Here is a 25641-nt window from a genome sequence, read left to right as displayed (position 1 = left end):
TAGAACGCTTGAGCCCGGGAGGCAGGGGTTGCAGTGAGTCAAGATCGTGCCACTGCACTCCAGTTTAGTGAGTCTTGAAACAAATTTAGTGAGTCAGTATTTCAAAAATGGAAATAGAAGTGATTTTAAAATATCAAAAGTATGCCACAAGTTATAAGTATTACTTTGTGAAATCTTTGTTATATATGTCATATTTGTGTGTGTGAATTTATGTACTGTGATGTCACAATTTTAAAAATATTTTTTACCGTGGGCTGTAGTCCAAAAAGATTGAAAACTACTGCTTTAAGACATAATTTGTGTTGCCTGCAATTAAAAAAAATTCTCACTTTTAAATTGCACATTATTCATTACTCAACAAATGTTTACTGAGTGCCTACCAAATGCCAGGCACTGTTCTAGGCACTAGGAATACAGCAGTGAACAAAAGAAACAAAAATTCCTGCACTCATGGAGCTTACATTCTGGTGGGGGAAACACAAGCAATACATAGGTAAGGTACAAAATGCAGGAAACACAGGAGAAAGGCAAGAAGGAAGGACGAGAGGAATGAAGGAAGAAGGAAGGAAGGAAGGAAGGAAGGAAGGAAGGAAGGAGGGAGGGAGGGAGGGAGGGAGAGAGAGAGGGAGGGAGGAAGAAAGACAAGAAAGAAAGAGAAAAAGAAAGAAAGAAAGAGAAAGAAAGAAAGAAAAGAAGAGAAAAGAAAAGAAAGAAAGGAAGAAAGCAAAGGACATTCATAAACATTTAACCCAGTAAAAACAATGTTGGCATTTTGGTGTATGTCTTTACAGACTTTTCATCATATGCACATACCATTTATCTTGCCATTTAGAGGACTTCCAGGTAATAGTCCTCACATAAATGTGCAGGATGCTGCTGACCAAAGTCCTGTCCTCTGAAGCATGAAAGGAGAGGCTCTGCTTTCCTCTCTGCCTGCTTCCCTCCTCCCTCTCCTTTCTCTTCTGTATTAATTGCACTACTAGGCCCTTGGCCTTGGACACAGAGACTTCTGCTGCATGTTAACTAGGCACAGCACCAGCTGACCCTGCTCACTGGAAAGTTCTGTGTCAGAGTCCTGTTGCATACTGACCTTTAATAGCCTTAATGATTTAATCATTTTATAGATTGAAAACATTGAGGTCCAGAGAGGTTGTGACTTATCTGGGTTCTCACAAACGATAAACGGAGGCAAGAGTCTGAAATGCCTCATGCTCCAGCGCCTGAGAGCTCTGATTTGGCCCCTTCATCTGCTGTGCATTTCACATTCCTTTCTTATTGTGCCAATATAGTAAAAAGAATTTTTTTTTCTAATACTAAGCTATTATTTTAAGTTTTTGTTTTCTAGCAGGTACAAACTGGTTAGACTCGTCCTGGCTTAAGTGACTGTTAATTTAGTAAATCTCCTTGGATTTTGTGACTGCTATGCTGAAAGCCTTAAAAATAAATGTAATAAGAAGCTGCCCTTGGGTCCAGCAGAGAAGAAGGTAGAATTGGATCCTTTTCAAAGCCAGTGTTTACACTCAGATGCCTCTGGCTTTCTCATTTACTTTAATAAGCTATTTCACGAGGTAACTTTATCTTTACAGATACTTTTTTTTTTGAAGGAGAGATGGTTTTTAGCAGAGAGCAAGGAACTTAAAATCAAGAGGTTTGCGCTCTAGTCCCAATTTTGCTGAGTAACCCTAGACCAGTCATTTGCCCTCTGTGAGCCTAAGACTGGATGAGGGGTTTCTAAGCTGTGGTCAGTGGGGCCTCAGGATTTCCATGACATATTTCTGGGCTACCGCTAGAGACCTACAGTGAAGGCTCAGAGGCTGCCGTCCCAGAACCACACTGCCCCCTTGTCTCCCTCCCTCCCCTATTCAGAGCAGCTCTCCTTTTATTTGTTTTAAAGGGGAGAGTCTGCATAAGATTTTATTTAAAAGTTCTGCTGTTGTTAGTATATAAAAATCACCAGAACAGCTAGATGATCTGAAATATCTTTTCCAGCTCTAACATTCTGGAGTGTCTGAGTTTAAAGATCAGCTCTTGCTTTCCTTTTTTAGCTACCTCTTTGCTCCATGGACATGCAAACCAATCACCTCTAAATTATAAATATTCTCTCTGCTGCCCCCAGCTGACTGCTAGCTATGTATTATGCTGGCTGTAAAGATCCTAGAAATGAGCTTGTCTGCTACTCCTGTCTTAATAATGTTGTGACCGGCAGGGAAGAACATTTGTAGCAGTACTTATTTGCTGATCAGGGATTTTATTTTTTTTTAAGCTTGCATTTGCTTTAACCGCTTAGGAAAAACAGTTCCAGAACTATCCCCAGCCCCGACCAGCACAGCAGCATCCTCATTCGTATGCTGCTGCTTTGTCTGGCGAAAGGCATTCTGCAATGCCATTCCTAACCGCTCCCCACTGTGGTAAGCAGCTATTCAGATTGGATCCCACATCCTCTCCTGGACATTTTGTTTTTCAGGCTGTCTGTCTTACTGCATGCTCCCAAAGTTTCCTCTGAAAGCCAGTGATCTTTGGCTGCCACTGCAGTCCAGCCAGGCCTGAGCCAGGCTGTGCCTGCCCAGCCCTAGCTAGAGCACCACAGCCCTTTCTGGTACTGATTTATTTCACATGCACTGTGCCTGCTTTGCCCAGAGTACAGCAAGATCAATTTTTCCTTTACAAATACGTGATTTAAACTTTCATCAAAAATTCACTGGTGCTAAAAGCAGACAAAGATAAATCAGCATTTTCTACTCACTACATATCAGTAAGGTTCAAGAATTTGCTGCTAGATGTGTAAATCAGGATATAGGATGGGAGAAGCAAACGCTGATCACACTCTGAGTGTTCCTTACCTCCCTTCATCCTTATAATAACCCTCCTAGGTAGATATTCTCATCTCCATTTGTTAGAGGAAGAAACAGGCTGGGGGAGGTAGAATAACTCGTCTAGACACACAGTTAGGAAGTGGCAGATGCAGGAATTGAACTTGTTCTATCTGGCACCAAATGCCTTGTTCTTTCCATGACACCATGCTGCCTTCTTGATGAGCATGCTGACTCATTTGGGAAGTTATGTAAGCTTGCAAATCACATTGAGATTCCCAGATAATGTGACTGCATAAAGAACAAAGTGCTGCCATGAGTGGCTTTGGTGCAGTGACAGAAGCACAGGGGAGAGGCTCTGCACTGTCAAGAAGGGGTCAGCAAAGCTGTTGAGAGGGGCTGCACCAGTGGGCCCCAAACCACAGGCAATCACTTATCTCTTCCCTTCCCAACCTGTTCTGTAAATAAACAGGTTTTAATTATAAATATATGAATAAAGCTATCTATCCATTTAATTCACAGTTACTGAAAATCCAGTCCAAGCTTTGACCACCTCCAGAAGGTATGCCAAAGGTGCCCAGAGTCAGATGGCTTGGCACCACTCCAGTCACCTGCATCAGGTGAAATAAGCAAGATATGTCTTTAGCATCATCCACATATGCTTTTATTGACTAGGGGAGTGTCATAATCAGATTTGCACTTCAGAAAGTTATCCCAGGCCTCTGTCGGGAAAGGGAGAAGGGAGGCAATGCAGTGGTGCTGTCAATGCCCCACCCACATCCAATTAGTATGCACCCCACACTGCCAAGGCCTGTGACCCTCTGTGCTCTGGCTTGGCAGCATGCACAGCCCATACACAGTGCAGGAGTGCAGGCCAGATGTGCTGGGGGGTTGATGTCCCTGAGATCAGCCCTCAAACAATGAGGAACGGGAGAGTTGATGGGTAAACACCCCAGCTTCCTTGCCTGTTGGTTGGGATAACTCTAAGTCATCTTCTACTTGGTGTCTCAGAGTTTCTCAGTGAGGTGGAGCTCCAGCGGAGTTTCTCAGTGGCATGGAGCTCTGCAGTGCTTAGTAACATGTCCTTTATTGGCTTCTTTCACTTCCCTGTCCTGCTCCCTGAGTCAGCTCCCAGGGATTCCTGAGATCACCTCTCAAATGAACTATTTATAGTAGAATCCATGTTTCAGGTTTCGTTTCCAGAGGAAGCCAGATAAAGACCATTCAGAAGCCGGTGTGGTGGCTCATGCCTGTAATCCCAGCACTTTAGAAGGCTGAGGTGGGTTGATCACTTGAGGCCACGAGTTGAAAACCAGCCCAGCCAACATGACAAAAGCCTTATTTAAAAAAGAAAAAAAAAAATACCATTCAGTACTTCGTGCCGAGATGGATAATGTGCAATAGACAAAGGGAACAGAAGTGGGAATGGAGAAGAGGGGGTTGCTATGAGAAATATTCACTCTGAGATTTAGAACTTCAAAATAAGAAACTCCTACATTCAATAGGAATAATTAAAACTAACCCCTAATTTTAAAAATAGGCTAAGGACTGGAATAGACATTTCTCCAAAGAAGATCTACAAATAGCCAACAGGCATATGAAAATGTTCAACATCACCAATCATCAGAAAAATGCAAATCAAAACCATAATGAGATACCACCTCACACCTGCTAGGATGGCTGTTATATATATAAAGATAACAAGTGGTGGTGAGGATGTGGAGGAAATTGGAACCCTCATATGCTGTTGGTAGGAATGCAAAATGATGCAGCCACTGTGGAAAACAGTGTGAAAGTTCCTAAGAAAATTAAAAATAGAACTACCATATGATCCAGCAATCCCACTTCTGGATATTTATCCAAAAGAATTGAAATTAGGATCCCAAAGTGATATTAGCATACACATGTTCAGTGCAGCACTATTCACAATAGCCAAGATGTGAAAACAACTTAAATGTCCATCAACAGATGAATGGATAAAAAGAAAATGTGGTACATACATACAATGGAATATTATTCAGCCTTAAAAAGGAAATTTGGCAATCTGTAACAATACAGATGAACCTTGAGGACATTACACTAAGTGGAATAAGCCAGTCACTGCAAGGCAAATATTGCATGACTCCACTTACATGAAATATCTAAGATAAAGTATCTACGATTCAAATTAATAGAATCATAGAATGGTGGTAGCCAGGGCTGGGAGGAAGAGGAAATGGGGAATCACTAACAATAAGCATTGTGTCTCAGTCAAGCAAATTAAATAAGCTCTGGGGAGCTGTTGTACAACCTTGTACCTACAGTCAACAATAATGTATTGTACACTTAAAATTTTGTTAAGAAGGTAGATCTCGTGTTAAATGTTATCACGATTTTAAAAAACTGGTTAAATGGAGGGGTAAGAGAGAAAGGGAGAGAAAAGGCTCTACAAGAATTCTGGGTCTCCAGCTTAAGCTCCTGGGTGGATACTGATGCCTTACACTGAACTAGAGAATAAATTTCAGGGGTAAGAAAGTAAATCCAATTTCGGATATGTAGGAGAAAGTGACATCTGGCTCTGTGATGTCATTTGCAAAAATGAAAGTGCCCCCTTTGCCAAAAGCATCTTCCCAAACCTCTTACCATAGTGCTTGAAATTCTCTATTACTCACTTATTTGGCTTGCTTTTTCCAGAACACTATTTTAAAAATGCTCCTGAGATTATTGATACTTTTGTTACGTGTGATAAAAGCATTGTGATTATGTAGAAAAAAACCTCCTTAGCTGTTAGAAATACATGCCAAAGTATTTAACGGATAATATAAAACACTGTGAGGGACTGCTTTCAAATAATCCAGCAAAAAGAAAAATGAAGGGTATATGTAGGGGGATGGATAAAACAACACGGACAAAATGTTTAAAATGATAAAAGCTTGGGAATGAATACAGAGAGTCCATTATACCATTTCCTCTACTTTTGTGTGTGGGAAGTTTCCATAACAAAAAAAATAGAAGTTACCCTGGTATTTTTAAAATGCTCTTGGCAGGATATCTTATCCAATTGTCTTCAACACCTGTGAAAGAACAACCACAAAAGTGTTTTGAAACTTTGGTTGGATTTCATATATTTAAAATATTTAGAAGAAAAGGAGGCTGGTTCTTTAAAAAAATAGACTTGTGAGGAGCTGGATTTTAAAAGAGAGAAGAAACCAAGATTCAGATGTACAATTTCATATGTTTTTGCCAACCATGTGATTCCTTCCACCATCTTCCAGAGCATAAGAAGTCATCTTATGACCCTCCATCATGCCTTACCACGATGGTCCCACATCAGGGCCTTTGTGTGCATGTTGTCATTTTATCTCCAAAACGCTCTCTAGGCATCCATTTCAAAGACGAAGGAACTCAGGCTGGAGAGGTCAGGTTTTCTGCCTATAGACCATAGAGTGATCAATTCCAGGGGCATTGGGAGAAGGGCCCAGGTTTGACGTTCCATGTATCTGACTCCAAAGTCTGGTATATTCCACAGCCTTCAGTCTAGTTTGCTGTGGTTGGTCTTAGGTCACCTTGCCATTCCAAGAAGTGGTCATTCACAAACTGGCTTCAGCAGAATTGATTTTCTGGGAATCAGCCTGCTTCTGCTGAGGACAAGCTTAAACCAAGAAAAATTAACAGCATGCCTCCTTGGGCAGGGACAATAGGGTGATAGAGCTCATAGACTAAGTGAGAACTGTCAGGAGAGCATCGTGTCTGTTTACTCCAAAGCCTCGAGGCATTGACAGGGTTTAACAGGAAGGGTGGAGGTGGGCACAACACCTAGAAGAGCCAACTGGGTGAAAAGCAAAGATAAATGGAACTGTAAAAAAGCATATAATTCCATAAGCAAACATAAAATGCTTTAAAAAGTGGTGTTTCCTTATCTAAGTACTTACTGATGCTTTTTAGAAAACCAATCTTAAGGCTGGGCGCGGTGGCTCATGCCTGTAATCCCAGTGCTTTGGGAGGTCAAGGCGGGTGGATCACCTGAGGTCAGGAGTTCAAGACGAGCCTGACCAACATGGCAAAACCCCATCTCTACTAAAAATATAAAAAATAGCTGGGTGTGGTGGCGGGCGCCTGTAATCCCAGCTACTTGGGAGGCTGAGGCAGGAGAGTCACTTGAACCCAGGAGGCAGAGGTTGCAGTGACACAAGATTGCACCACTGGACTCCAGCCTGGGTGACAGAGGGAGACGCTGTCTCAAAAAAAAGAAAACCAACCTTAAAGTCAAGTAAAGGAGATAATTAAGTAAATTATAATTATTTCCTGTTGTTGGAATATTATATGTCCATAGTTTACGGATGTAATTATCCATAATAAAAATTATGGAAAACTGTTTATTTAAAAAATTTAAGTGAAAAGGCAGAATATAGAATACATATAGGATAATTACAATTTTCTAAAACATCCTCTCTGTGGAAAAAAGATTGGAAGAAAAAAATATCAAAAATGTTATGTGATTGTCCTTAGGCTGCTGAAAGATGGGTTTCAAATATTTTAATTTTTCATTCTATTTTAAAATTTTCCTATAATGAAATGTATTACTTTTGGAATAGAAAAAATGCTTTAAAATCCCCAAGGAACTTCATTTTACTTTTTATCCTTGTTTAATCCAGGGTAATGCTTATAAGAATAACAGAAGTTAAAGATACTTCATGTTGAGAATTTAAGTACAATTTGGTAGAAACTCTGAGCAAGTGATATTAAGTTATGTCTTGGCTGCCCTCAGTTAGCCATATACACATGAAGCAAACCTCATCACTGGGTCTCCATCCCCTTTCCTTGATCAAGGTGACTATGAAACACTAACAAGTCTGTTCACCTGGCTGGGCGTGTTGGCTCACGCCTGTAGTCCCAGAACTTTGGGAGGCCGAGGTGGGTGGATCATGAGGTCAGGAGTTCAAGACCAGCCTGGCCAACATGGTGGAACCCCGTCTCTACTAAAAATACAAAAAAATTAGCCAGGCGCAGTGGCAGGCACCTGCAATCCCAGCTACTGAGAAGGCTGAGGCAGGAGAATTGCTTGAACCTGGGAGGTGGAGGTTGCAGTGAGCCAAGATCGCGCCACTGCACTCTAGCCTGGGCGACAGAGCAGGACTCCATCATAAAAAAAGAAAAAAGAAGTCTGTTGGTATGACCTAAAGATCATACCAATGATGACAGAATACAGATTCTAGCAATAGGTCTAGCAAAGTCTGTTATATTCCACAGCCTTCAGTTTAGCTTGCTGTGGTTGGCCCTAGGTCACCTTGCCATTCTAAGAAGTGGTCATTCACAAACTGGCTTCTGCTGAATTGATTTTCTGGGAATCAGCCTGCTTCTGCTGAGGACAAGCTTGAACCAAAAGATAGGAGACCTCAGGAGGTTAAATTCATAAGCCAATATTTTTAATTAGCCATCCTTGGTATACTTAACAAGTCATAAGAGTTAGATTCTGTAAATAATAGTCTTTCAGAGGCCAGGCCTGTGCTGCATTTTCAGAAAGCCAGAGTCAACCCAGGCAAAAATTTCAATGATACCTTTTACCTGGAGAGAGAACATCTCTGTAGGACTGTTAAAACAAAAGCTATACTACACTCACCTACAATAGCTACAGAATTCCTTGGCAGGGGCTAGTGGTTTCTTCTAGCTGATTCTGCAATTGAAATATTGAATATCTATCATTTAGGAACATGAAATTCAGCAGCTTTCTTAAAGAGACTTAAACCAACATGGAAGAAAAATATTAAAAATTTCCTTATAACCTAACCAGCATTAGGGCCTGCCATGCACCCCAAGTCCCAGGCCAGTTTCTTCAGGAGACATGTGGAGTAAGAAACAGAAATTGTTCTTAAGGAGAGGGAGAAAAAAACAAGTACAAAGTTGCCTGTAATACCAAGTAGAATAAAAGAAGTAGGGTGCAAATTTAGGGAAGAGAAAAATCACCTCTACTTGGGGGCCATAAGGGAAGATTTCCAGAGAATGAGGCATTTGAAGCAGCCCTTGACAGACATAAGATTTCAGTCAGCCACAGGCAGCAGGGAAGGTATAAGATAACGTTGATGGAGGGAAGAATATTATCAAGCAAAAGAAGATATGAAAAAAAGATAACATGTTCCAATCCAAATTTCTAAAAATGCAAGTGGCCCTATGAATGGAGGACCCGAGAGTCATGGCCTGGCCTATGGCTGGGCTTTGTTTTGCTGGGTGTGAACTTGGAGCTCTGTGAACTTTGAGAGGCAGGTGAAGGAGGAGGCTGCTTGGCTGGTGGGGCTCCCAGAACAGACTCAAGCAGTAAGGAAGAAGAGGAATGAGAGCTCTTACTGCTACAGTGATAAGAACTTGGTAGGAAGCAAATAAGAGATACTAAAAAGACATCACTGGGGCATTTTGTTTTGAGATATAACTCCTCTCCTCTGTATCCAGATAAATCTTTGATCACAATCTACATTACTAGACAATGTGTTAGACTTGAATTTTGAGTGTGTGTGTGTGTGTGTGTGGTGTGTGTGTGTGTGTGTGTGTGTGTGGTGGGGGAGTGTATGTGTGTATGGGTTGAGGGGTGGTGGGTATGGAATACATCCTGGAGGTGAGAGTGGGATGAAAGCAGAGGCAGCAAGAGGGGTGTAGGCACATTTGGTTAATAGACTTACTTGGAAGTGAAGAAAGGCAACTAGTCATTCATTCATTCACCACTACTGTGTTGTACCAAACACTGTGCTAGTATCGAGATGCAGTAGATTCAAGTCGGATGTGGTCCTGGTCTTCAAAGAGCCTGCATTCTTGTTGGGGTGGGGGCAGAGATGAACTAAATAATTTTAAAAATGCCTAATTAGGATTGTAGTTAGTGCTATGAAGGAGAAGCCTATATTGCTATGAAAGTTCGTAGAGGGATTTGATCTTGTTGGTTAGTTAAGGGGCTATAGAATTGAGCTCTGAAGGACGAATAGGAATGTAGAGTGTAGTGTTTAAGGTAGAGCAAAGAGTAAGTGCAAAGGCCCTGTGGAAAGAAGGAACTGAAGACAGGCCAGCATGTCTGAAGCATAGACAGTGATGAGGAGCATAGAGTCAAGCACTGCTGAAGAGACAGGAAGCAGACCACCACTGGGTGTTGTAAGTCAGATAAGGGTTTAATTGGGGGTGATAGGATCATTTAGATTTAAGAAGGCCACTCTGGCTGCTGTATGGAAAAGGAACGAGAGTATGACAAGAGTAGATGTATGCAAGAAAATCGACTAAGAAGCTGCTTCTCTCCCCAGGGAAAAGATGATGATAGGGCTATACTTTATCACAAATAAGAAAGCATGACATAGCCTCAGCTAAGAGGATTAACTCTCTTTTATATTAAATTGAAAACGTGCAAGAAAATGTCACCTTACACTTTGTAGGAAACTTATTGTTCCTTTCAAGTACAAATATGTGCTTATGTAAGTGACTTTAGCAATAAGAACAGATATATGCTAACACTAGGATGAAAAGACTGTCTCTGAAGAAGTGGAATGCAAAATGTAATATTCATAAGCTTTTGGATATGTCTACATGACAGATGTGTTTCTAAGTGTACTGTATATTTTAGGCAGAATTTTTTTTCTTGGCTGGTTTGTATACAGCACACTGAATGGATAGAGGGAGCAAAGCATTGTATATGAGTTACTTTTTCTTTATATACAAACAATTCACAGACGCATTCCCACTAAAATGCTTCCATTTCACCTTCAATTCATCTTGTATACTCTAATTTTGTTCAAGGAGAAATTATCAAATCACAATGGCATTGGGAGATTATAATACACCTCTATAGATCAAATAGACAGAATGAATAAAGATATGAGAGATTCAAACCACACAATTAACAAGCTTGATCTAACCCTGCACTCAATAAATATGGAATATATATATTCTTTTTAAGCTTACATGGAACTATTATATACATTGACTATGTATGATTACAAGGTAAGTTCATTTTCTAATAACAGAATACGTGTAATTTTTGCATTTTTCTGTATGTATGTTAAATTTCCATAAAATGGCTTGTTTTTTAAAAAAGCCAAACCAAACCAGAGCAAACAAAGATAAAGTCTCAAAGAGAGACTCAGCAAATTTCAAAGGAATATCACACAAGTTTCTCTGACAATAATGCAATTAAATTAAAATTTAACAATAAAAAATTAAAACATTTTTTGGAAAGCAAAAAATGCATTTCTAAAGAATTTGTGACTTAAAAAAATCATATAGGAAACTGTCAAATACTCAGAACTATATACCAATGAAAATGATAACAATGACTTGTGGAGATATAATTAAATGAAATGTACAGAATAATATGCCTGTATTATAAAACATAAAAACAAAAATGAATGACATAAGCATTCAGTTTAAAAATCTAGAAGAAAGACATTAGAGTAAGTGCAAGAAAAGCAGAATAGAGGAAAAATTATTGATTAGAAATGATTAACTAAATAAAAATGGAATCCCAAAATTCCAGCAATTTACTTTGTGGATATCAATGATCTGACTCTAAGGTTTATATGGAGCAGCAAAAGACCCAGAATAGCCAACACAATATAAATAAATAAATACTGGGCCAAAGACCTTAACAGATACCTCACCAAAGAAGACACACAGATGACAAGCACATGAAAAGACGCACCATGTCATGGATCATCAGGAAAATGCAAATTGAAACAACAAACAGCCACCCCTATACACCTATTAGAATTGTCAAGATCAGAACACTGACAACATCAAATGTTGGAGAGAATGTGGAGCAACAGGAATGCTCATTCATCGCTTGTGGGAATGCAAAATGGTACAGCCACTTTGGAAGACAGTTTGGTGCTTTCTTATAAAACTAAATATAGCCTTTTTTTTTTTTTTTTTGAGATAAAGTCTAACTCTGTTGCCCAGGCTGGAGTGCAGTGGTGAGATCTCAGCTCACTGAAACCTCCGTCTCCCGGGTTCAAGTCAACCTTGTGCCTCAGCCTCCCGAGTAGCTAGGATTACAAGTGCTCGCCACCACGCCTGGCTAATTTTTGTATTTTTAGTAGAGATGGGGTTTCACCATGTTGGCCAGGCTGGTCTCAAACTCCTGACCTCAGGTGATCCACCTGTCTTGGCTTCCCAAAGTGCTGGGATTACAGGTGTGAGCCACTGCACCCGGCCAAAACTACACATATTCTTACCATACAATTCAGCAATTATGCTCCTTGGTATTTACCTAAAGGAGTTGAAAGCTTATGTCCACACTAAAACCTGCACGTGGATGTTTATAGTAGCTTTATTCATAATTACCAAAACTTAGAAGCAACCAATATGTCCTTCAGTAGGTGAATGGATGAATAAATTGTGGTACATGAAGACAATGGAATGTTACCCAGCCCTAAAAAGAAATGAGCTATGAAGCCATGAAAAGATATGAAGGAATCTTAAATGCATATTTATAAGTGAAAGAAGACAATCTGAAAAGGCCAGATACTGTAGGATTCCAACTATTGACATTCTAGAAAAGGCAAGATTATGGAAAGAGAAAAAGATCAGTGGTTGCCAGAGGTTGGTGAGAAGGTGAGAGGAAGGTTGAATATGCAGAGCACAGGTAATTTTTAGGGCAGGGAAAATACACTGTATGATACTATAACATTGGATATGTGTCATTATAGGTTTGTCCAATACATAGAATGTGCAACACCAAGAGTGAACCACAATGTAAACTATGGACTTTGGGTAATAATGATGTCAATGTTGGTTAATCAATTGTAACAAATGTACTACTCTGGTGGAGGATGTTGATAATGGGGGAGGCTATCTATATGGGGGCACAGGTGGTAAATGGACAATCTCTGTATCTTCCTCTTAATTTTGCTGTGAAACTAAAACTCCTCTAAAAAATAAAATCTTCTTAAAAATGGGTTCTATTAAAAGACAAAGTAGACAATCCTCTAGCAGAATGGATGAAGGAAAAAGCAATCAATAATATTAGAAGTAAAGGGAGGAACATAATTATAAAGACAGTGGAGACTGAAAAAATTCATGGGATGAAGTTAGAAACTCTATGGCAGTACATTTAAAACAAGATATTTGAGAAAATATAAATTATCAAAATTAATTCAAGAAGAAAGAGAAAAACTGAACAAACCAACAACCATTACAGAAATTAAAGTAATAGCCAAAAATCTCCCCTGAAAAAAACATGGAAGGCCCAGACAGTTACACAAGTTAATTCACCAAGCCTTCATCGAATAGATAGTCCCTATCTTATACAAACTGTTTTGGAGAGTTAAAAAAAAAAAAAAAAAGAGAAATCTATCCAACTCATTTCATGTAAATATACTACCCCCATTAAAAAAGAAGGAAGTATATCCCATGTATTCGTGTAAATATAATAACAAAACTAGACAAGAACAAAATAAGCTAAAAAGAACCTTTAGAGCCAATTCACCTATAAACAAATGACAGAATTCAAAGTAAAATGCTAACAAATGTAATTCATCAGCATATTAAGAAACATACATCATAGCCATGACATAGGGTAAATTCCAGAATGCAAAACAACTCTACATCAGAACAACTTACCAAGGCTATCTGCCTTTAATAGACTAATAGAGAAAAAACAGTTAATAGATCTTAAAAGTGTTGAAATAGCATTTGATCAATTAAACACCCATACATGATTAAAAAAAAAACTTTTGCCAAGGAATATAAGGGAATTTTCTTAACCCAATAAAGGGTTTCTGTCAAAACTTATAGTAAGCATCATATATGATGGTGAAATACCAGATGATTTTTCTATTAGAGTTGGGAACAAGATAGGAGACCCTCTATTTCCACTATTATGCAACATTGTACTAGAGGTCCTAGCGAATGCAATAGGAGAGAGAGAGAGAAAATAAGTTTAAGACTTGGAAAAGAAAAGGCAAGAATGCTATTTGCATGAGATATGACTGACTACACAGACGAATCCTAAAGAATGTAAAGAAAAGCTAATAGTACTAATAAAAATTTTAACAAGGTTACTGATTCCAAGATAAGTATATAAAAATCAATAATATTCCCATATCCCAGCAATAACAAGTAGGAAGATGTAATCAGAAAAGTAAACAACAGCAGCAATAAAAATCTATTACTGTATTAGAGAGGCAAGAGTTCTTTATGGAGAAAGTTACAAAACATGATTGAAAGACATAAAAGGAGACCTGACTAATGATCACGGATGGGAAGATACAATATTTACAAAGATGTCTAGTCTCACCAAGTCAAGCTATAAATTTAGTGCAATTCCAATAAAAATCTCAATGGATTTTTTTTATAGGACTTGATAACTTAATTCTAAAATTCATCTGAAAGAGAAGAGGAACAAACGTAGCTTAGACAATTTTGAACTATGATAAAACAGAGGGATTTGCCCCATGAAATAACAAGACATTACAAAGCCATAGTAAAAACATATAGAAAGTAACATATGTTTGTCATGGACAGGCCTTGTAGTCTCAAAGTGCCTGCTGGATACCTTACCACTTAGAAAGAAAGTAGTCCTAGGTGGGTCTTTTCTAAATATCATAAACTTCTGTGACTTGGGTGTACCTATTGGGTGAAAACAGTTATATGCTTATTCATGACTGATCAGGACAGTGCCCAAGTCAACAGAACTACCGAGGAGTTGGATACAATGAAAGCCAACCTCCCATGTGGTGCTTTGGGGCAATCTAGATTGAAGTGTCAAATGGACCCAGTAATGTCTTCTTTTGGAGGAAGAGTAAGTGCTAGGTAAACAAATAGAATGTGGGTTATTAAGCTCAAGCAGGACCCTGAAAACCCTGAAATATTGTTCTTATTCTCCCTTAGGGCTGCTGTTCATTCCAATATTGGGAGGCAAGGTCCCAGGTTGGCTATACAACCAAAGAGATGACTGTCCTTGCTACCCCATGTTCCTGGATCTCCTTGCCAATTAAATTAATTCACATAGCACTCTCTGTCTCTTCCTTGCAACCTTAATGAAACTAACAGGAGGATCCAGGTTTGAGGAAGATCCAGGTTTTGGAGGAGCCTTCTCTAAGAAAAATTATACAAAATTACAAATACAATTAGATATAAATGAGAAAAATCACAATACATTACAAATTTAAAACAAGCATCACAAAATGAAATATATAAAAGAAATAATAAAATATTTGTATTAATTTTCTGATATACCTCTATATTTTTTCCTACATATTTTGGCTGCATACACTTTGTTTGCCTCTTCAGATGGCAAGATTGTTGTAATATTGTATTCTATAGAGGAAAAAGCAAGATAATACAGTGCTTTCTCGATTCACCTTTCTTACAGTTTCTATATCCACCTATTCATCTTCTGTTCCCCAAAACCCTGCCCTATCCACGTAACTTAACCACTCCTTCCCATTTGCATTCCTTCTTCACTTCACCATATCATCCCCCTTCTTCCAGCCAAACACAGGTACATATACTTTGTCCTTGTAACCCATGACCTGATAAATTCTGTTAGGAGGTTTCTTAGGAAGTAAAAGTCTTCAAAACAGGAAATATTCATTGATGAAATGACAACTTGTGAAATTGTTCCCCACTTACATTGTTCAATCTTTTAACCATAGTGCCTATACCCACTTCTATCAAAATCCTTGTCATTCATTTGGAAATAGCCAGCCCTCGAATACAACTGAAATCTATTGCAAATTAAAAGTGAAAATTTGCAAAAGATGTGAAATTTCATGATCTTGAAATTGATGTTAGTAAACTGCCGGATCCACATGCAAAGTCATTAATAAAGGAGGACTTCACAGAGTTGGACCAGATAACAAATGAAAAAGAGAAAATCAATGAGAACAATGTTGACAGCAATACATGAAAAAGAAATAATCTGATTTCAAAGGATTAAGAGAGGACTTTGGGAAAACTAGATAAACGCCTCCAAAACTTTTGCAAATAAGACCCTGAAGCAAAAATCAAATGCACAGTGAAGGATAATGAGCCATATAAAAAATTATGTCCCTCCTCCAAAACATTTGAATTACCAGAGTTAGCACATACTTGCAATTGTAACCTAACGTGTTAAATATAAGATAAATTCATTTTTGTAAGTTTTGGTTGAATTTTTTTCAATATAAAGTTCAAATTAAGTCTTTTTCTTCCACTCTTCCACTATGGACTACGTCTCTATCTTTAATGGATTCATTCTAAGAGGGCCTTTTCTGGTACCAATTATCTTTGGAAAAGAAAGACCTTTTGTACTCACCTCTGTTTTACAAGCATGTAATATATTTTAATACCACCACTCCCCCACTGAAAATTGTAAAAAATACAGACTCTTGGGTTCCTCTGCCATACCAGTTTTGAATCTCCAGGTGGAGAACGGGAACTAGGAGTTAAAAAAAAATTCCATATTTTAATTTACTAATTATTTTTACTTCTTTTTTTTTTTTTTTTTTTAGAGGTGCAGTCTCACTGTGTTGCCTAGGCTGGACTTATACTCCTGGGATCAAGGGATCTTCCGGCCTCAGCCTCTCCAGTAGCTAGGACTACAGGTACATGCTACCACACCTGGCTAAACTCCCTTTTTTTAACACTCATCACAAGCAATCCTCGTGATAATCAGGCAAGTTTGGTAATAACTACTTTAACTCATCTCAAAGCTTGCTTTCTTTATAGTAACCTTAAGAAATCTTCTTTAACCTAGTCAGCTGGTTTTGAGGTAGGAGGTAGGACTCGGACACCGAACCAAATTGAGGACTAGCCTAAACAGGTCGGAGGTGGAAGCTGCTTTCCATCAGATAAGCACACCAGTGTGTCAGTTCATCATTGCCATGGCAACACCCGGGAGTTACTACCCCTTTCAGGGCAATGACCTGATGACCCAAAAGTTACTACCCCTTCCCTAGAAATGTTTGCATAAACTGCCTCTTATTTTTTTTTTTGAGACCGAGTCTCGCTCTGTCGCCCAGGCTAGAGTGCAGTGCCGCGATCTCGGCTCACTTGCAAGCTCCGCCTCCCGGGTTCAGGCCATTCTCCTGCCTCAGCCTCCCAAGTAGCTAGGACTACCGGCGCCCGCCACCACGCCCGGCTTTTTTTTTTTTTTTTTTTTGTATTTTTAGTAGAGATGGGGTTTCACCGTGCAAGCCAGGATGGTCTCGATCGCCTGACCTCGTGATCCGCCCGCCTTGGTCTCCCAAAGTCTTGGGATTACAGGCGTGAGCCACCGCGCCCGGCCAAACTGCCAAATGCAGGTATAAATGTGACTCAAAGCTGGCCTGAGCTGGTGCTTTCTGCCTATGAGGTGGCCCTGCTCTACAGGAGCAGTCACGGCTGTGACACCACCAAAGCTGTAACACTGCTTCTTCAATAAAATTGTTTTCTTCTACCTCCGGGTTGCCCTTGAATTCTTTCCTGGGCAAAGCCAAGTACCCTGGTTGCCTAAGCCCCACTTTGGGGCTCGCCTGCCCTGCATCAGTTCGTACTCGCTGGACTCTCCTTTATCCTTTTGTTCTTTTTACATGCTCTCCTTCCTAGATCAGAGTCTAATCTATACAGGTTTTTGAAACTTTATGTAGTCTTTAGAATTTTATAACCTGCTCTTGCTTTTCATATTGTATTATTTTCTTAGTATTTCAAAACACCTTTGAACAAGTCAGAATTTCCTTTTTTTCTCCTTTAAAATTGAGTCTGAGTAACTCGTGTTCATTTTTTCTACATTCTCTCAGCCTGCATTCTCTTGAGTCCATTTTGCTCTATATTCATCTGGACATTAGACTACTTTGCAAATATTACCATTTCTGCCTATTCTTTCTGTACTGCCTGATTGTCAGCTCCTGGAAGACAAACACCCCATCTTCCATTTTGTCTGGATTTCCCCCACTGAGCCTAGAAGATTGACTTAACACTGACTAGTGTGCTGTGTGCTTCACGCGGTGGGTGCTTAATAAATATTTTAAAGCAGTATTAAAATGTTGAATAAATTTGACAGCAGTGCTGCTTCTCATCATTTCAAACGCCAACCCTTTCTAGGTCCCTTTTCTAGCAACCATTTCCCAACATACCTACATGCCCCTAGACGTTTCAGCCAAGCTGGGGCTCTCTTTTGATCCATCTTTCTTTGCCCGAGTTATGGAAATATTGTTTACATTTTTTCCCCTGAGGAGAAGGTGAACCCAAAGACCCTTCTGTGAAACTTGAAGTTGCTTTTTCTCCTTGGTAATTGGGGAGAAGGAAGGACAGCAGGGATAGAGAAGGTTTTATTTCCGATTACTTCAGTTTTCGCCCCAGATCGTCTTTTACAATAGGATACAATGCCCCTATGAGTATTTTCATACCTGTAAGGATGTTTTTAATTCTTTGCATCTTAAGAGTGCTAAGGATTTTAGGCAAGAGGTTTTAGCATTTTAACTGAGATATTTTCTCAGCTTTATTCAGTATCTCATTTTCTTCCTGACCTTCTATAGTCAGTCAGGCAACATTTCTCTTATAACATCATTTTTCCTATTAATCATTATTTCGTACCTGTGAAAAATAAGCTTACACTTAATGTTGTATGAATCTAGCATGGTAAAGTACAGAAAAGCTTATTCTCTTCTTCTTGGGTAGGGAATTCTGTTTTGCAAAGCACTTTGTGATCTATTTGTTAGCTTATTTAATCCTCACAACTTCGCTAGGTGGACAGGAGTCATTATCTCCAGGATAAGGAAAAGGAAACTCAGAGACGTTAAGTGACTTATCCAAGGTGACACAGCACGGTTAGACCCACAGTGAAAACCCGGACTTCTGACTCCACAGCCAGTCCCACACAGCTCAACTTTACCTAATAGGCCCTGGTTATGTCAGTAGAGACAAGGCTGCTAGGAAGAAGCAGAAGGGCGACAGATGAGTAGGTGGGGAGCGGCGGTCGGGCACGGCGCACTGCGAGAAGAGCACTTCGCGCATGCGCATATCACTGAGCGAACGCTGCCGTGTTCAGGAAGGTAGGAGAAAGAGGCGGAGCTCCTTGTTAACGTCATCTCCAACCTCTGCTAACGCGCAGGCGCACTTCCTGAAGCTGAAGGTCAGCATAGACAAAGGGCCTCAGAATCGCGCAGGCGCAATTGTGCCCTGGGTCGCCAAGATGTCGTTCCCAAAGTATAAGCCGTCGAGCCTGGCCACTCTGCCTGAAACCCTCGACCCAGCCAAATACAACATATCTCCGGAAACCCGGAGGGCGCAAGCCGAGCGGTTGGCCATAAGAGCTCGGCTGAAACGAGAGTACCTGCTTCAGTACAACGATCCCAACCGCCGAGGGCTCATCGTGAGTGTGGGGCCTCCCGGGCGGGAACAGGGCCCGAGTCCTGGGAGAGACCGAGAGAGACCACGCAAAGGGTCGGCCACCGCTCCCGATCAGTATCTCAGACGCAGGTCCTCTTCCAGGCCTAGCCAACTCACTATCCTTCCACCTTTGCCAGAGCTTGGCCCTCGAGAGGACCGGCTCTGGACTCAGACCTGGCTGGGTTTGAATCCTGGCTTGATCACTTCCTGCTTGCGTGACCTTAAGAACGTTATTCACTCTGCTTATCCTCGATTTTCTGTCTGCAAAATGGGCGTAATATAGTGCTTACTCTTTTATCAGGCTGTTAGGATTAAATGAGATAGAGCATGTGACTGTCCTAGCACAGTGCCTCGTTCGTAAGGCGTGTTCAGAAAATGTTCTCTATATATGCATATATATATTATATATTAAACATATATATAATATATATATATATGAGCTGGTGTTTACCTTTCAGTTCACAGCTCATAGGGATACTGCTCTCTCCTGATGGGAATACAGTGATTCCTTCAACCTGCATCTTTTTTAAAGACCCTGAAGCTTGTTGAAGTTCTAGGCTTTGGAGTCAGAACCCAAAGCACTACTCATTGGCTAACTCTATTACCTTGGGCAACTTTAACTCCTCTGAATTATAGTTTCCTGGTTTCATATATAAATGATGTGCATTCTTCATAGAATTATGAGGTTAAATAAGATAGTCTGTGTAACATTCCCAGCACATAATATATGCCCAGTAAACTGGTAATTAACAGGTGTGCTTTCATTAGATAGTTTTCTATACAGGAGCTAAGTAGGTTAAATACGATGTTAACAGAACAGGACTTTTCCCACATGTTGCACTGGTGTTTTGGAATTTTTGGAAGTTATGAGGATTGAATGAAAATTACAGTGTGCCAGGCGCTGTGCTAAACTCTTTTTGAGTATTATTTACATATCACAACTATTTGGATAGTTAAGCTCTACTACTGTCCCCATTTTACAGATGAGAAGACAACATGGGAAGGACAAGTAGGTCATACAGAGATACCCCTTTAGTAGGTGATAGAGCAAAATTCTAACCCTGGTTTGTGTAACCCACAGCATCTGCTTTTAACTAGTTGGCTGTACTGTCTCCAGCCAGAACCTTGTTAACTTGGGAAGAGGGTGCAGAGAGACACATTTATTACAAACTCACATGAATGGGTTTGATGTGTTAGTGTGATGCATTAAAAAAGAATATGGCCTCAGTCAGACCTGAAATTGAAACCGAGATCTTCTGTCTTCTAGCTGTATGCCTCAGGGTAGTTTCAATTTTCTCATGTGTAAATAGAGGTAATACTACCAGTCCCTTTGGTTCTGTTGATTAAATGAGTGTGTGACACTATCATTTATTAATCAGTACATGTAAATTCTCTTGCCTAATTTTTTTTTTTTCCCTTGAGACAGGATCTTACTCTGTCACCCAGGCTGGAGTGCAGTGGTATGATCTCGGCTCACTGCAGCCTCTGCCTCCCGGGCTCAAGCTGTCCTCCCACCTCTGCCTTCCAAGTAGCTGGGACCACAGATGTGTGCTACCATGTCCGGTTAATTTTTTTGTATTTTTTATAGAGACGGAGTTTCATCATTTTGCCCAGGCTGGTCTTGAACTCCTGAGCTCAAGCGATCCTCCTGTCTCCGCCTCTCAGAGTGCTGGGATTACAGACTTGAGCCACTGTGCCTGGCCATCTTGCCTAATCTTTAAGAATGATTGATTGAATCAATAAATAATTGCTGAGGGTCTGTCATGGCCCTATTTTACACACCAAGATAACAATGGAGATCAAAACAGGCAAAAATTCCTGTCCTTGTAGAACAAACTTTCTAGTAGGGGAGACAAGAAACAAGTTAAAAAATTAAAATCATTTAACATGTTAGGTAGTGGTAAGTGATAAGAAAAAACATAAAGCAGGGGAGATTTGGAGTGTGTGTATGAAGTAGGGGAGGTAAGCAGCTACAATCTTAGGCCCAGGGAAGGCCTCTGTTTGAAGGTGACATCTGAATAAAGATCTGAAAGAAGTGGGGTGAGGGACCTAGCTCTCTAGGAAGGCAGCATACTCATCAGGGAACAGCAAGTGCAAGGGCCATTAGGCAGGAGAGTGTCAGGTTAATTGAAAAAACACTGGAGAGACCCTTGTGACTAAAGTGGAGAAAGGTGAGGGCAGAGTGGGACAAGATCACACCAGGCCTTGTAGGCCATTGTAAGGACTTTTACTGAATAGGGAATTTCATGATCTGGACAACAAATTCTCTGGCTGCTTAGTTGAGAATTGACTATGGGGGAAAGGACAGGATCAGGGAGACTAGGAGGCTTTTGTAGTAATCCAATCTCTGTTGATAGTGGCTACCAGGGTGGTGGCAGAAGGCAGTGAGAAATGGTAGATTCTGGGTGTATTTTAAAAGTAGAGCCAACCAGGTTTGCTGATAGACTGGATGTGGTGTATGAAAGAGGAGTCAAGGATGACTCCAAGGTTTTTGACCTAAGTGATTTTAAAAATGAAGTTGCCTTTTACTAAGAAACACAGGAATGTGAGAGGAGAAGGTGTGGAGGTGGAGTAGACTGTTGGGAAATCAGTTTGGGATATGTGACATTTTAGATGCCTGTTAGACCGTATGTCAGAGTTGAGCAGTTGGTTGGATATTAAGTCTGGAGTTCAGGGTAGAGTTACAGGGCTGGAGGTAAAATTTTGGGAATCATCAGCCTTTAGATAGATTATTTAAAGTCATGTGACTAGATGACATCATCAAGGGAGTAAATGTAGATAGGAAAGACCAGCAAGGTCCGAGGTCCAATATTAAGAGATTGGGGAGATGAGGAGGAAAAGAGCAAAGAGATGAAGAGAGAATGGCCATAGAGTTAGCAGGAAATCCAAGCAGGTGTGGGCCTGGAAGTCAAGTGAAGAAATGATTTTCAGGAGTTTTCACCATGTCAGATGCTACCAAGAGTGCATTGGACTTTTAGTGATGTCAGAGGAGGAAAACTCTCTTCGTAGTGTGTCTTTTGGAACCTCTCAATAACATTACTGGGCTTAATGAACTATGGTCATGGGGCAATTGATATTTTTATGAAATGAAATGTCTGTTTCTGGAAGACAGATCTGGCAGATATTAAAGCACAGAGAGGTGACTAGCAAATTGAGAAGTCTGCCATTTGATAGTCATTCAAATACATTTATAGCAGAAAGGATGTAAGAATAGATGCATTAACCCTTTCAGCTATTGAGCTTTAACATCCCCTTGGACCTACATCTGTGTTTTTACCCTCTTTTTTCTTGTTGGCAGTATAGGCATAATAATAAACAATGCTGCAGAACACTTGCATGTGCTTTCATTTTAATGTGGTGTGATAACGTCAATAGTTTCTAGAACAGCAGGAGATATTTTGGGACTTTGTATCTAGTAGTGAGTGCTTACACCCTTGAGGAATTTCAGTCTGATTAAAAGGAACAGGAGCATTTCCATCATAAGATTTTTTTTTTTTTTTTAAACGTCTGAGTTGCAGCTGATTATCTCAGGGTAAATTGTTGTAATTTAGTTTGAAATATGACTGTGGAAGACCTTGTGAAATTATTTTAGTCCTACAAATCATGACTTCTTGATGTTGGTTAGGACCTTGAATATTCATGTTATATATTAAAGTCTTAAAGCTGATTTTATTTGCTTATTTTTATCTGTCAGTTAATTGGAGAGACTAATTTTGTAAAATCACTTGGGCATTTAGATAATTAAATTTAATTATGTGTTTGTGGGTAGATTTGCTATTCATGGATAGTTATTCTAGTATAAACATATTAAAATGGACAATTATTTTCTTAACCAAGACAGTTTGATTATTTTTCTTTAACAACTTTGACCTTTCTACAAAACTTTTAATAGTGTGAAATGTCTGAATTAATGCTTTTAAAATATCAGTCAGGTCAGCTTAAAAAACTTACAGTTCAGCTAGCCTACCCCCTCCTTCATCTTCCTACAGCTTATTTGTAGCCTGGAAAGACTATTTTGGTGATAGCATTAGAAAGGGTCCTGGAAACAAAATACAAAGCATGATAGAGCATATGAAATCTGTTTCTCTTCATTGGGAATACTGCATGGTTCTGATGGTCACACTTGACAATGAAGCTAAAAACAGTCCAGAGAAGAATAGATAAAAATGACAAAGGAGAAAAAGTTGCTTCTCTGACAGTTAGATTAGGTTAGATTAGTTAGATTAAGATTAGGATTCTTAAATAAACAGAAAGCTAATTAGTGATATGAGCCTTCTACATTCTGAAGGATTTGAACAAGATCATTAGAATTCAAAAAACACCAGAAATGAAAGATCTTTCCTGAAGCTGTTTAGGAATATTCATGATATACCCTTAACTGTTCTAGAGAACAAAATGCATCTGTGCTCCTTCACAAAAGTCCCTGTGAATTTGTTTCTCAATGTGATCCTTCTTAAGTTCTATAACTTTTTGTTTTCATTAATTTTAGGAAAATCCTGCCTTGATTCGTTGGGCCTATGCAAGAACAATAAATGTCTATCCTAATTTCAGACCCACTCCTAAAAACTCACTCGTGGGAGCTCTGTGTGGATTTGGGCCCCTCATCTTCATTTATTATATTATCAAAACTGAGAGGGTAAGTATTCAGACCAGATGTTTAGTATTTGAGTGATAGGTGCCCTTTCTAGGGACCAGCTGCAGCTCCTTCTCGTGAAGATTGCCACCAGTGCCCCTCCCACCTTGGGGCTGTCCTCTGCCTTCCCTTCCTCTCTTCTTTTATCTTTATTCCTTTCCAGCAGGAGTTAAAACAAAGTTTTCAGTTACCTTTGTCTATTTTTCTTAGTTCATTTGTTTTTTAAAAAGATGATGTTTATTGGGTTAAGTATTAGCAGAATACATAAATCATTTAGTGCGTTTCCTGTTTGCGTGAATTCTATTTATGTTGGTCACATTTTGAAAATTAATGTTAAAACCTATTAATACTCTAGGGACAGAGACGCACAAGCTGCCTGTGTGAGGAATAGCTGCTGTCAGCAGCCTGGGTATATGATTGGAGAGAAAGTCAAGCTGATCTTTGGCACCAAACCATTCCACATCTAGTACTAAACCCTGAACTGCCACCCCCAGGCTTGTGTTGCAACTGGAGCCCACTCGTCTAGCTTTGTCTTTAACTGGCCCATCTGCTTTCTCATTAGAGCTCGTGTATTTTGATTATCTGGTAAATGATCTACTTAACAGAAAGGTAGTCCACACTTTCCCAGAAAGTGTTTGCATTTTGCTTTCAGTGTATGCTTTTATGGGATAATATATTTCTAATGACTAAAATGTGAGTAAGATGTTTTTGAATAGGAGCATTTTCTTACTGTGTCTTTAGTTCCTCGGATTACTATTTCTTCGCACACTCCCTGGGCTTTAGACAGTGGGATTGCAATTAGGTTTGGAGTGTTTCATTCTGTTTGTCAGTCGTACCATGGGTTGTGCCAAAATGCAGTTTTTCTTACCTTTTTTATTTATTTATTTTTAACTAATATAGCCAACTGGCAGAATATATTGTCTTTAATGTACTTTTTTTCGGTCTTTACAGGATAGGAAAGAAAAACTTATCCAGGAAGGAAAATTGGATCGAACATTTCACCTCTCATATTAAGTCTGGCAATGATGACTGTATGTATTCCTGCCTAAATAAATCATCTATTAATCATTAAGCAGTAGTTTCTCTTTCTTAGTATTACCTTGATTCAATGTTAAAAACTTATTAACACCCTAACAACACAGAAGTAGAAGTGGCCCGTGTTGGGAATCTGCTGTCAGAGTGACAGCAAACATTTGCTGGACATTGAATGAATGAACACAAACTTCATTAAACTGTGAGCTCTTAGAAAGTACAGACTCTACAATCAGTTGTTCAACAAGCAAGTGTTACCTACAAGCCAGGCATTATGTTATGTGCAGAGAATACAACAGCCAGTAAGACAGAGCCTATTCTTAAGGAGTACATACTCTGACAACTGTTTATTGAACAATTATTTGAGTGCTTACTACCGTCTGGTACTATTTAATACCTAAGCCCTTGTCTGGCTCCAGCTGCAGTGGTAAATACAGCCAAACTAACACCAATGTTAAAAATACAATCGAGATTCAGGAAAATGATGTAGGCAAGCTGATGAGAAGCAGTTCCACCTGAGGAATTTAGGGAGGTGGCATTTGATCTAGGCTCTGAAGTTCACAAGGCTGACAGGACAAAACAGGAGCAAGAAAGAGCAAGGTGTGTTGGGTATGGCTGGATTGTGGGCTACTGTGGGGTGAGGAGATGGAGAGTGGAGGTCATGCTGAGGAACAGAAATATAATGGTTAGGGCTGTGAGCTTTGGAGGTCAAATCTGGGCTAGAATCCTAGCTCAAGTTAAACAGTTGGAATACTGAGCCTCCATATGCTCATCTGTAGCATGGAGACAGCCTACTACCTCACAAGGTCATGAAGATGATAATGAAATAAGAGTATTATGCTTTGTAGTTAAGTCTGGAAACAGTAGGGT

The 25641-nt window shown here is 39.7% G+C and overlaps 2 protein-coding genes across 3 annotated transcripts in view; one reads left to right on the top strand and one right to left on the bottom strand.

Moving 5' to 3' along the window:
• FSTL1 (follistatin like 1) overlaps positions 1–18754 on the bottom strand; it is a 165608-nt gene extending 146854 nt beyond the window's left edge. For both annotated transcript variants that reach the window (XM_058437443.1, XM_058437442.1), the window contains exon 1: positions 18610–18754. The gene's annotated coding sequence lies outside the window, so the exon portion shown is untranslated. The remainder of the gene's footprint in view (positions 1–18609) is intronic.
• Positions 18755–18850: 96 nt separating this feature from the next.
• On the top strand, positions 18851–24811 carry NDUFB4 (NADH:ubiquinone oxidoreductase subunit B4). The gene is made up of 3 exons (XM_032150078.2): positions 18851–19089; positions 23596–23742; positions 24691–24811. Exons 1-3 carry the CDS (start codon positions 18910–18912, stop codon positions 24751–24753), a joined length of 390 nt encoding a protein of 129 aa, XP_032005969.1. The 5' UTR covers positions 18851–18909; the 3' UTR covers positions 24754–24811.
• Positions 24812–25641: the final 830 nt, after the last annotated feature.

The sequence above is a fragment of the Hylobates moloch genome, unplaced genomic scaffold (assembly GCF_009828535.3).
Source record: "Hylobates moloch isolate HMO894 unplaced genomic scaffold, HMol_V3 SCAFFOLD_4, whole genome shotgun sequence".
NCBI classification, from domain to species: domain Eukaryota; kingdom Metazoa; phylum Chordata; class Mammalia; order Primates; family Hylobatidae; genus Hylobates; species Hylobates moloch.
The sequence above is the reverse complement of the archived record's forward strand: the minus strand, read 5'-3'. Positions and strand labels throughout refer to the sequence as shown.

Coding starts and splice junctions, on each gene's coding strand:
- NDUFB4 (XM_032150078.2), top strand. CDS start 18,910: ATGTCGTTCCCAAAGTATAAGCCGTCGAGCCTGGCCACTCTGCCTGAA. Junction 19,090..23,595: donor CCAACCGCCGAGGGCTCATC/GTGAGTGTGGGG, acceptor CATTAATTTTAG/GAAAATCCTGCCTTGATTCG. Junction 23,743..24,690: donor ATATTATCAAAACTGAGAGG/GTAAGTATTCAG, acceptor CGGTCTTTACAG/GATAGGAAAGAAAAACTTAT.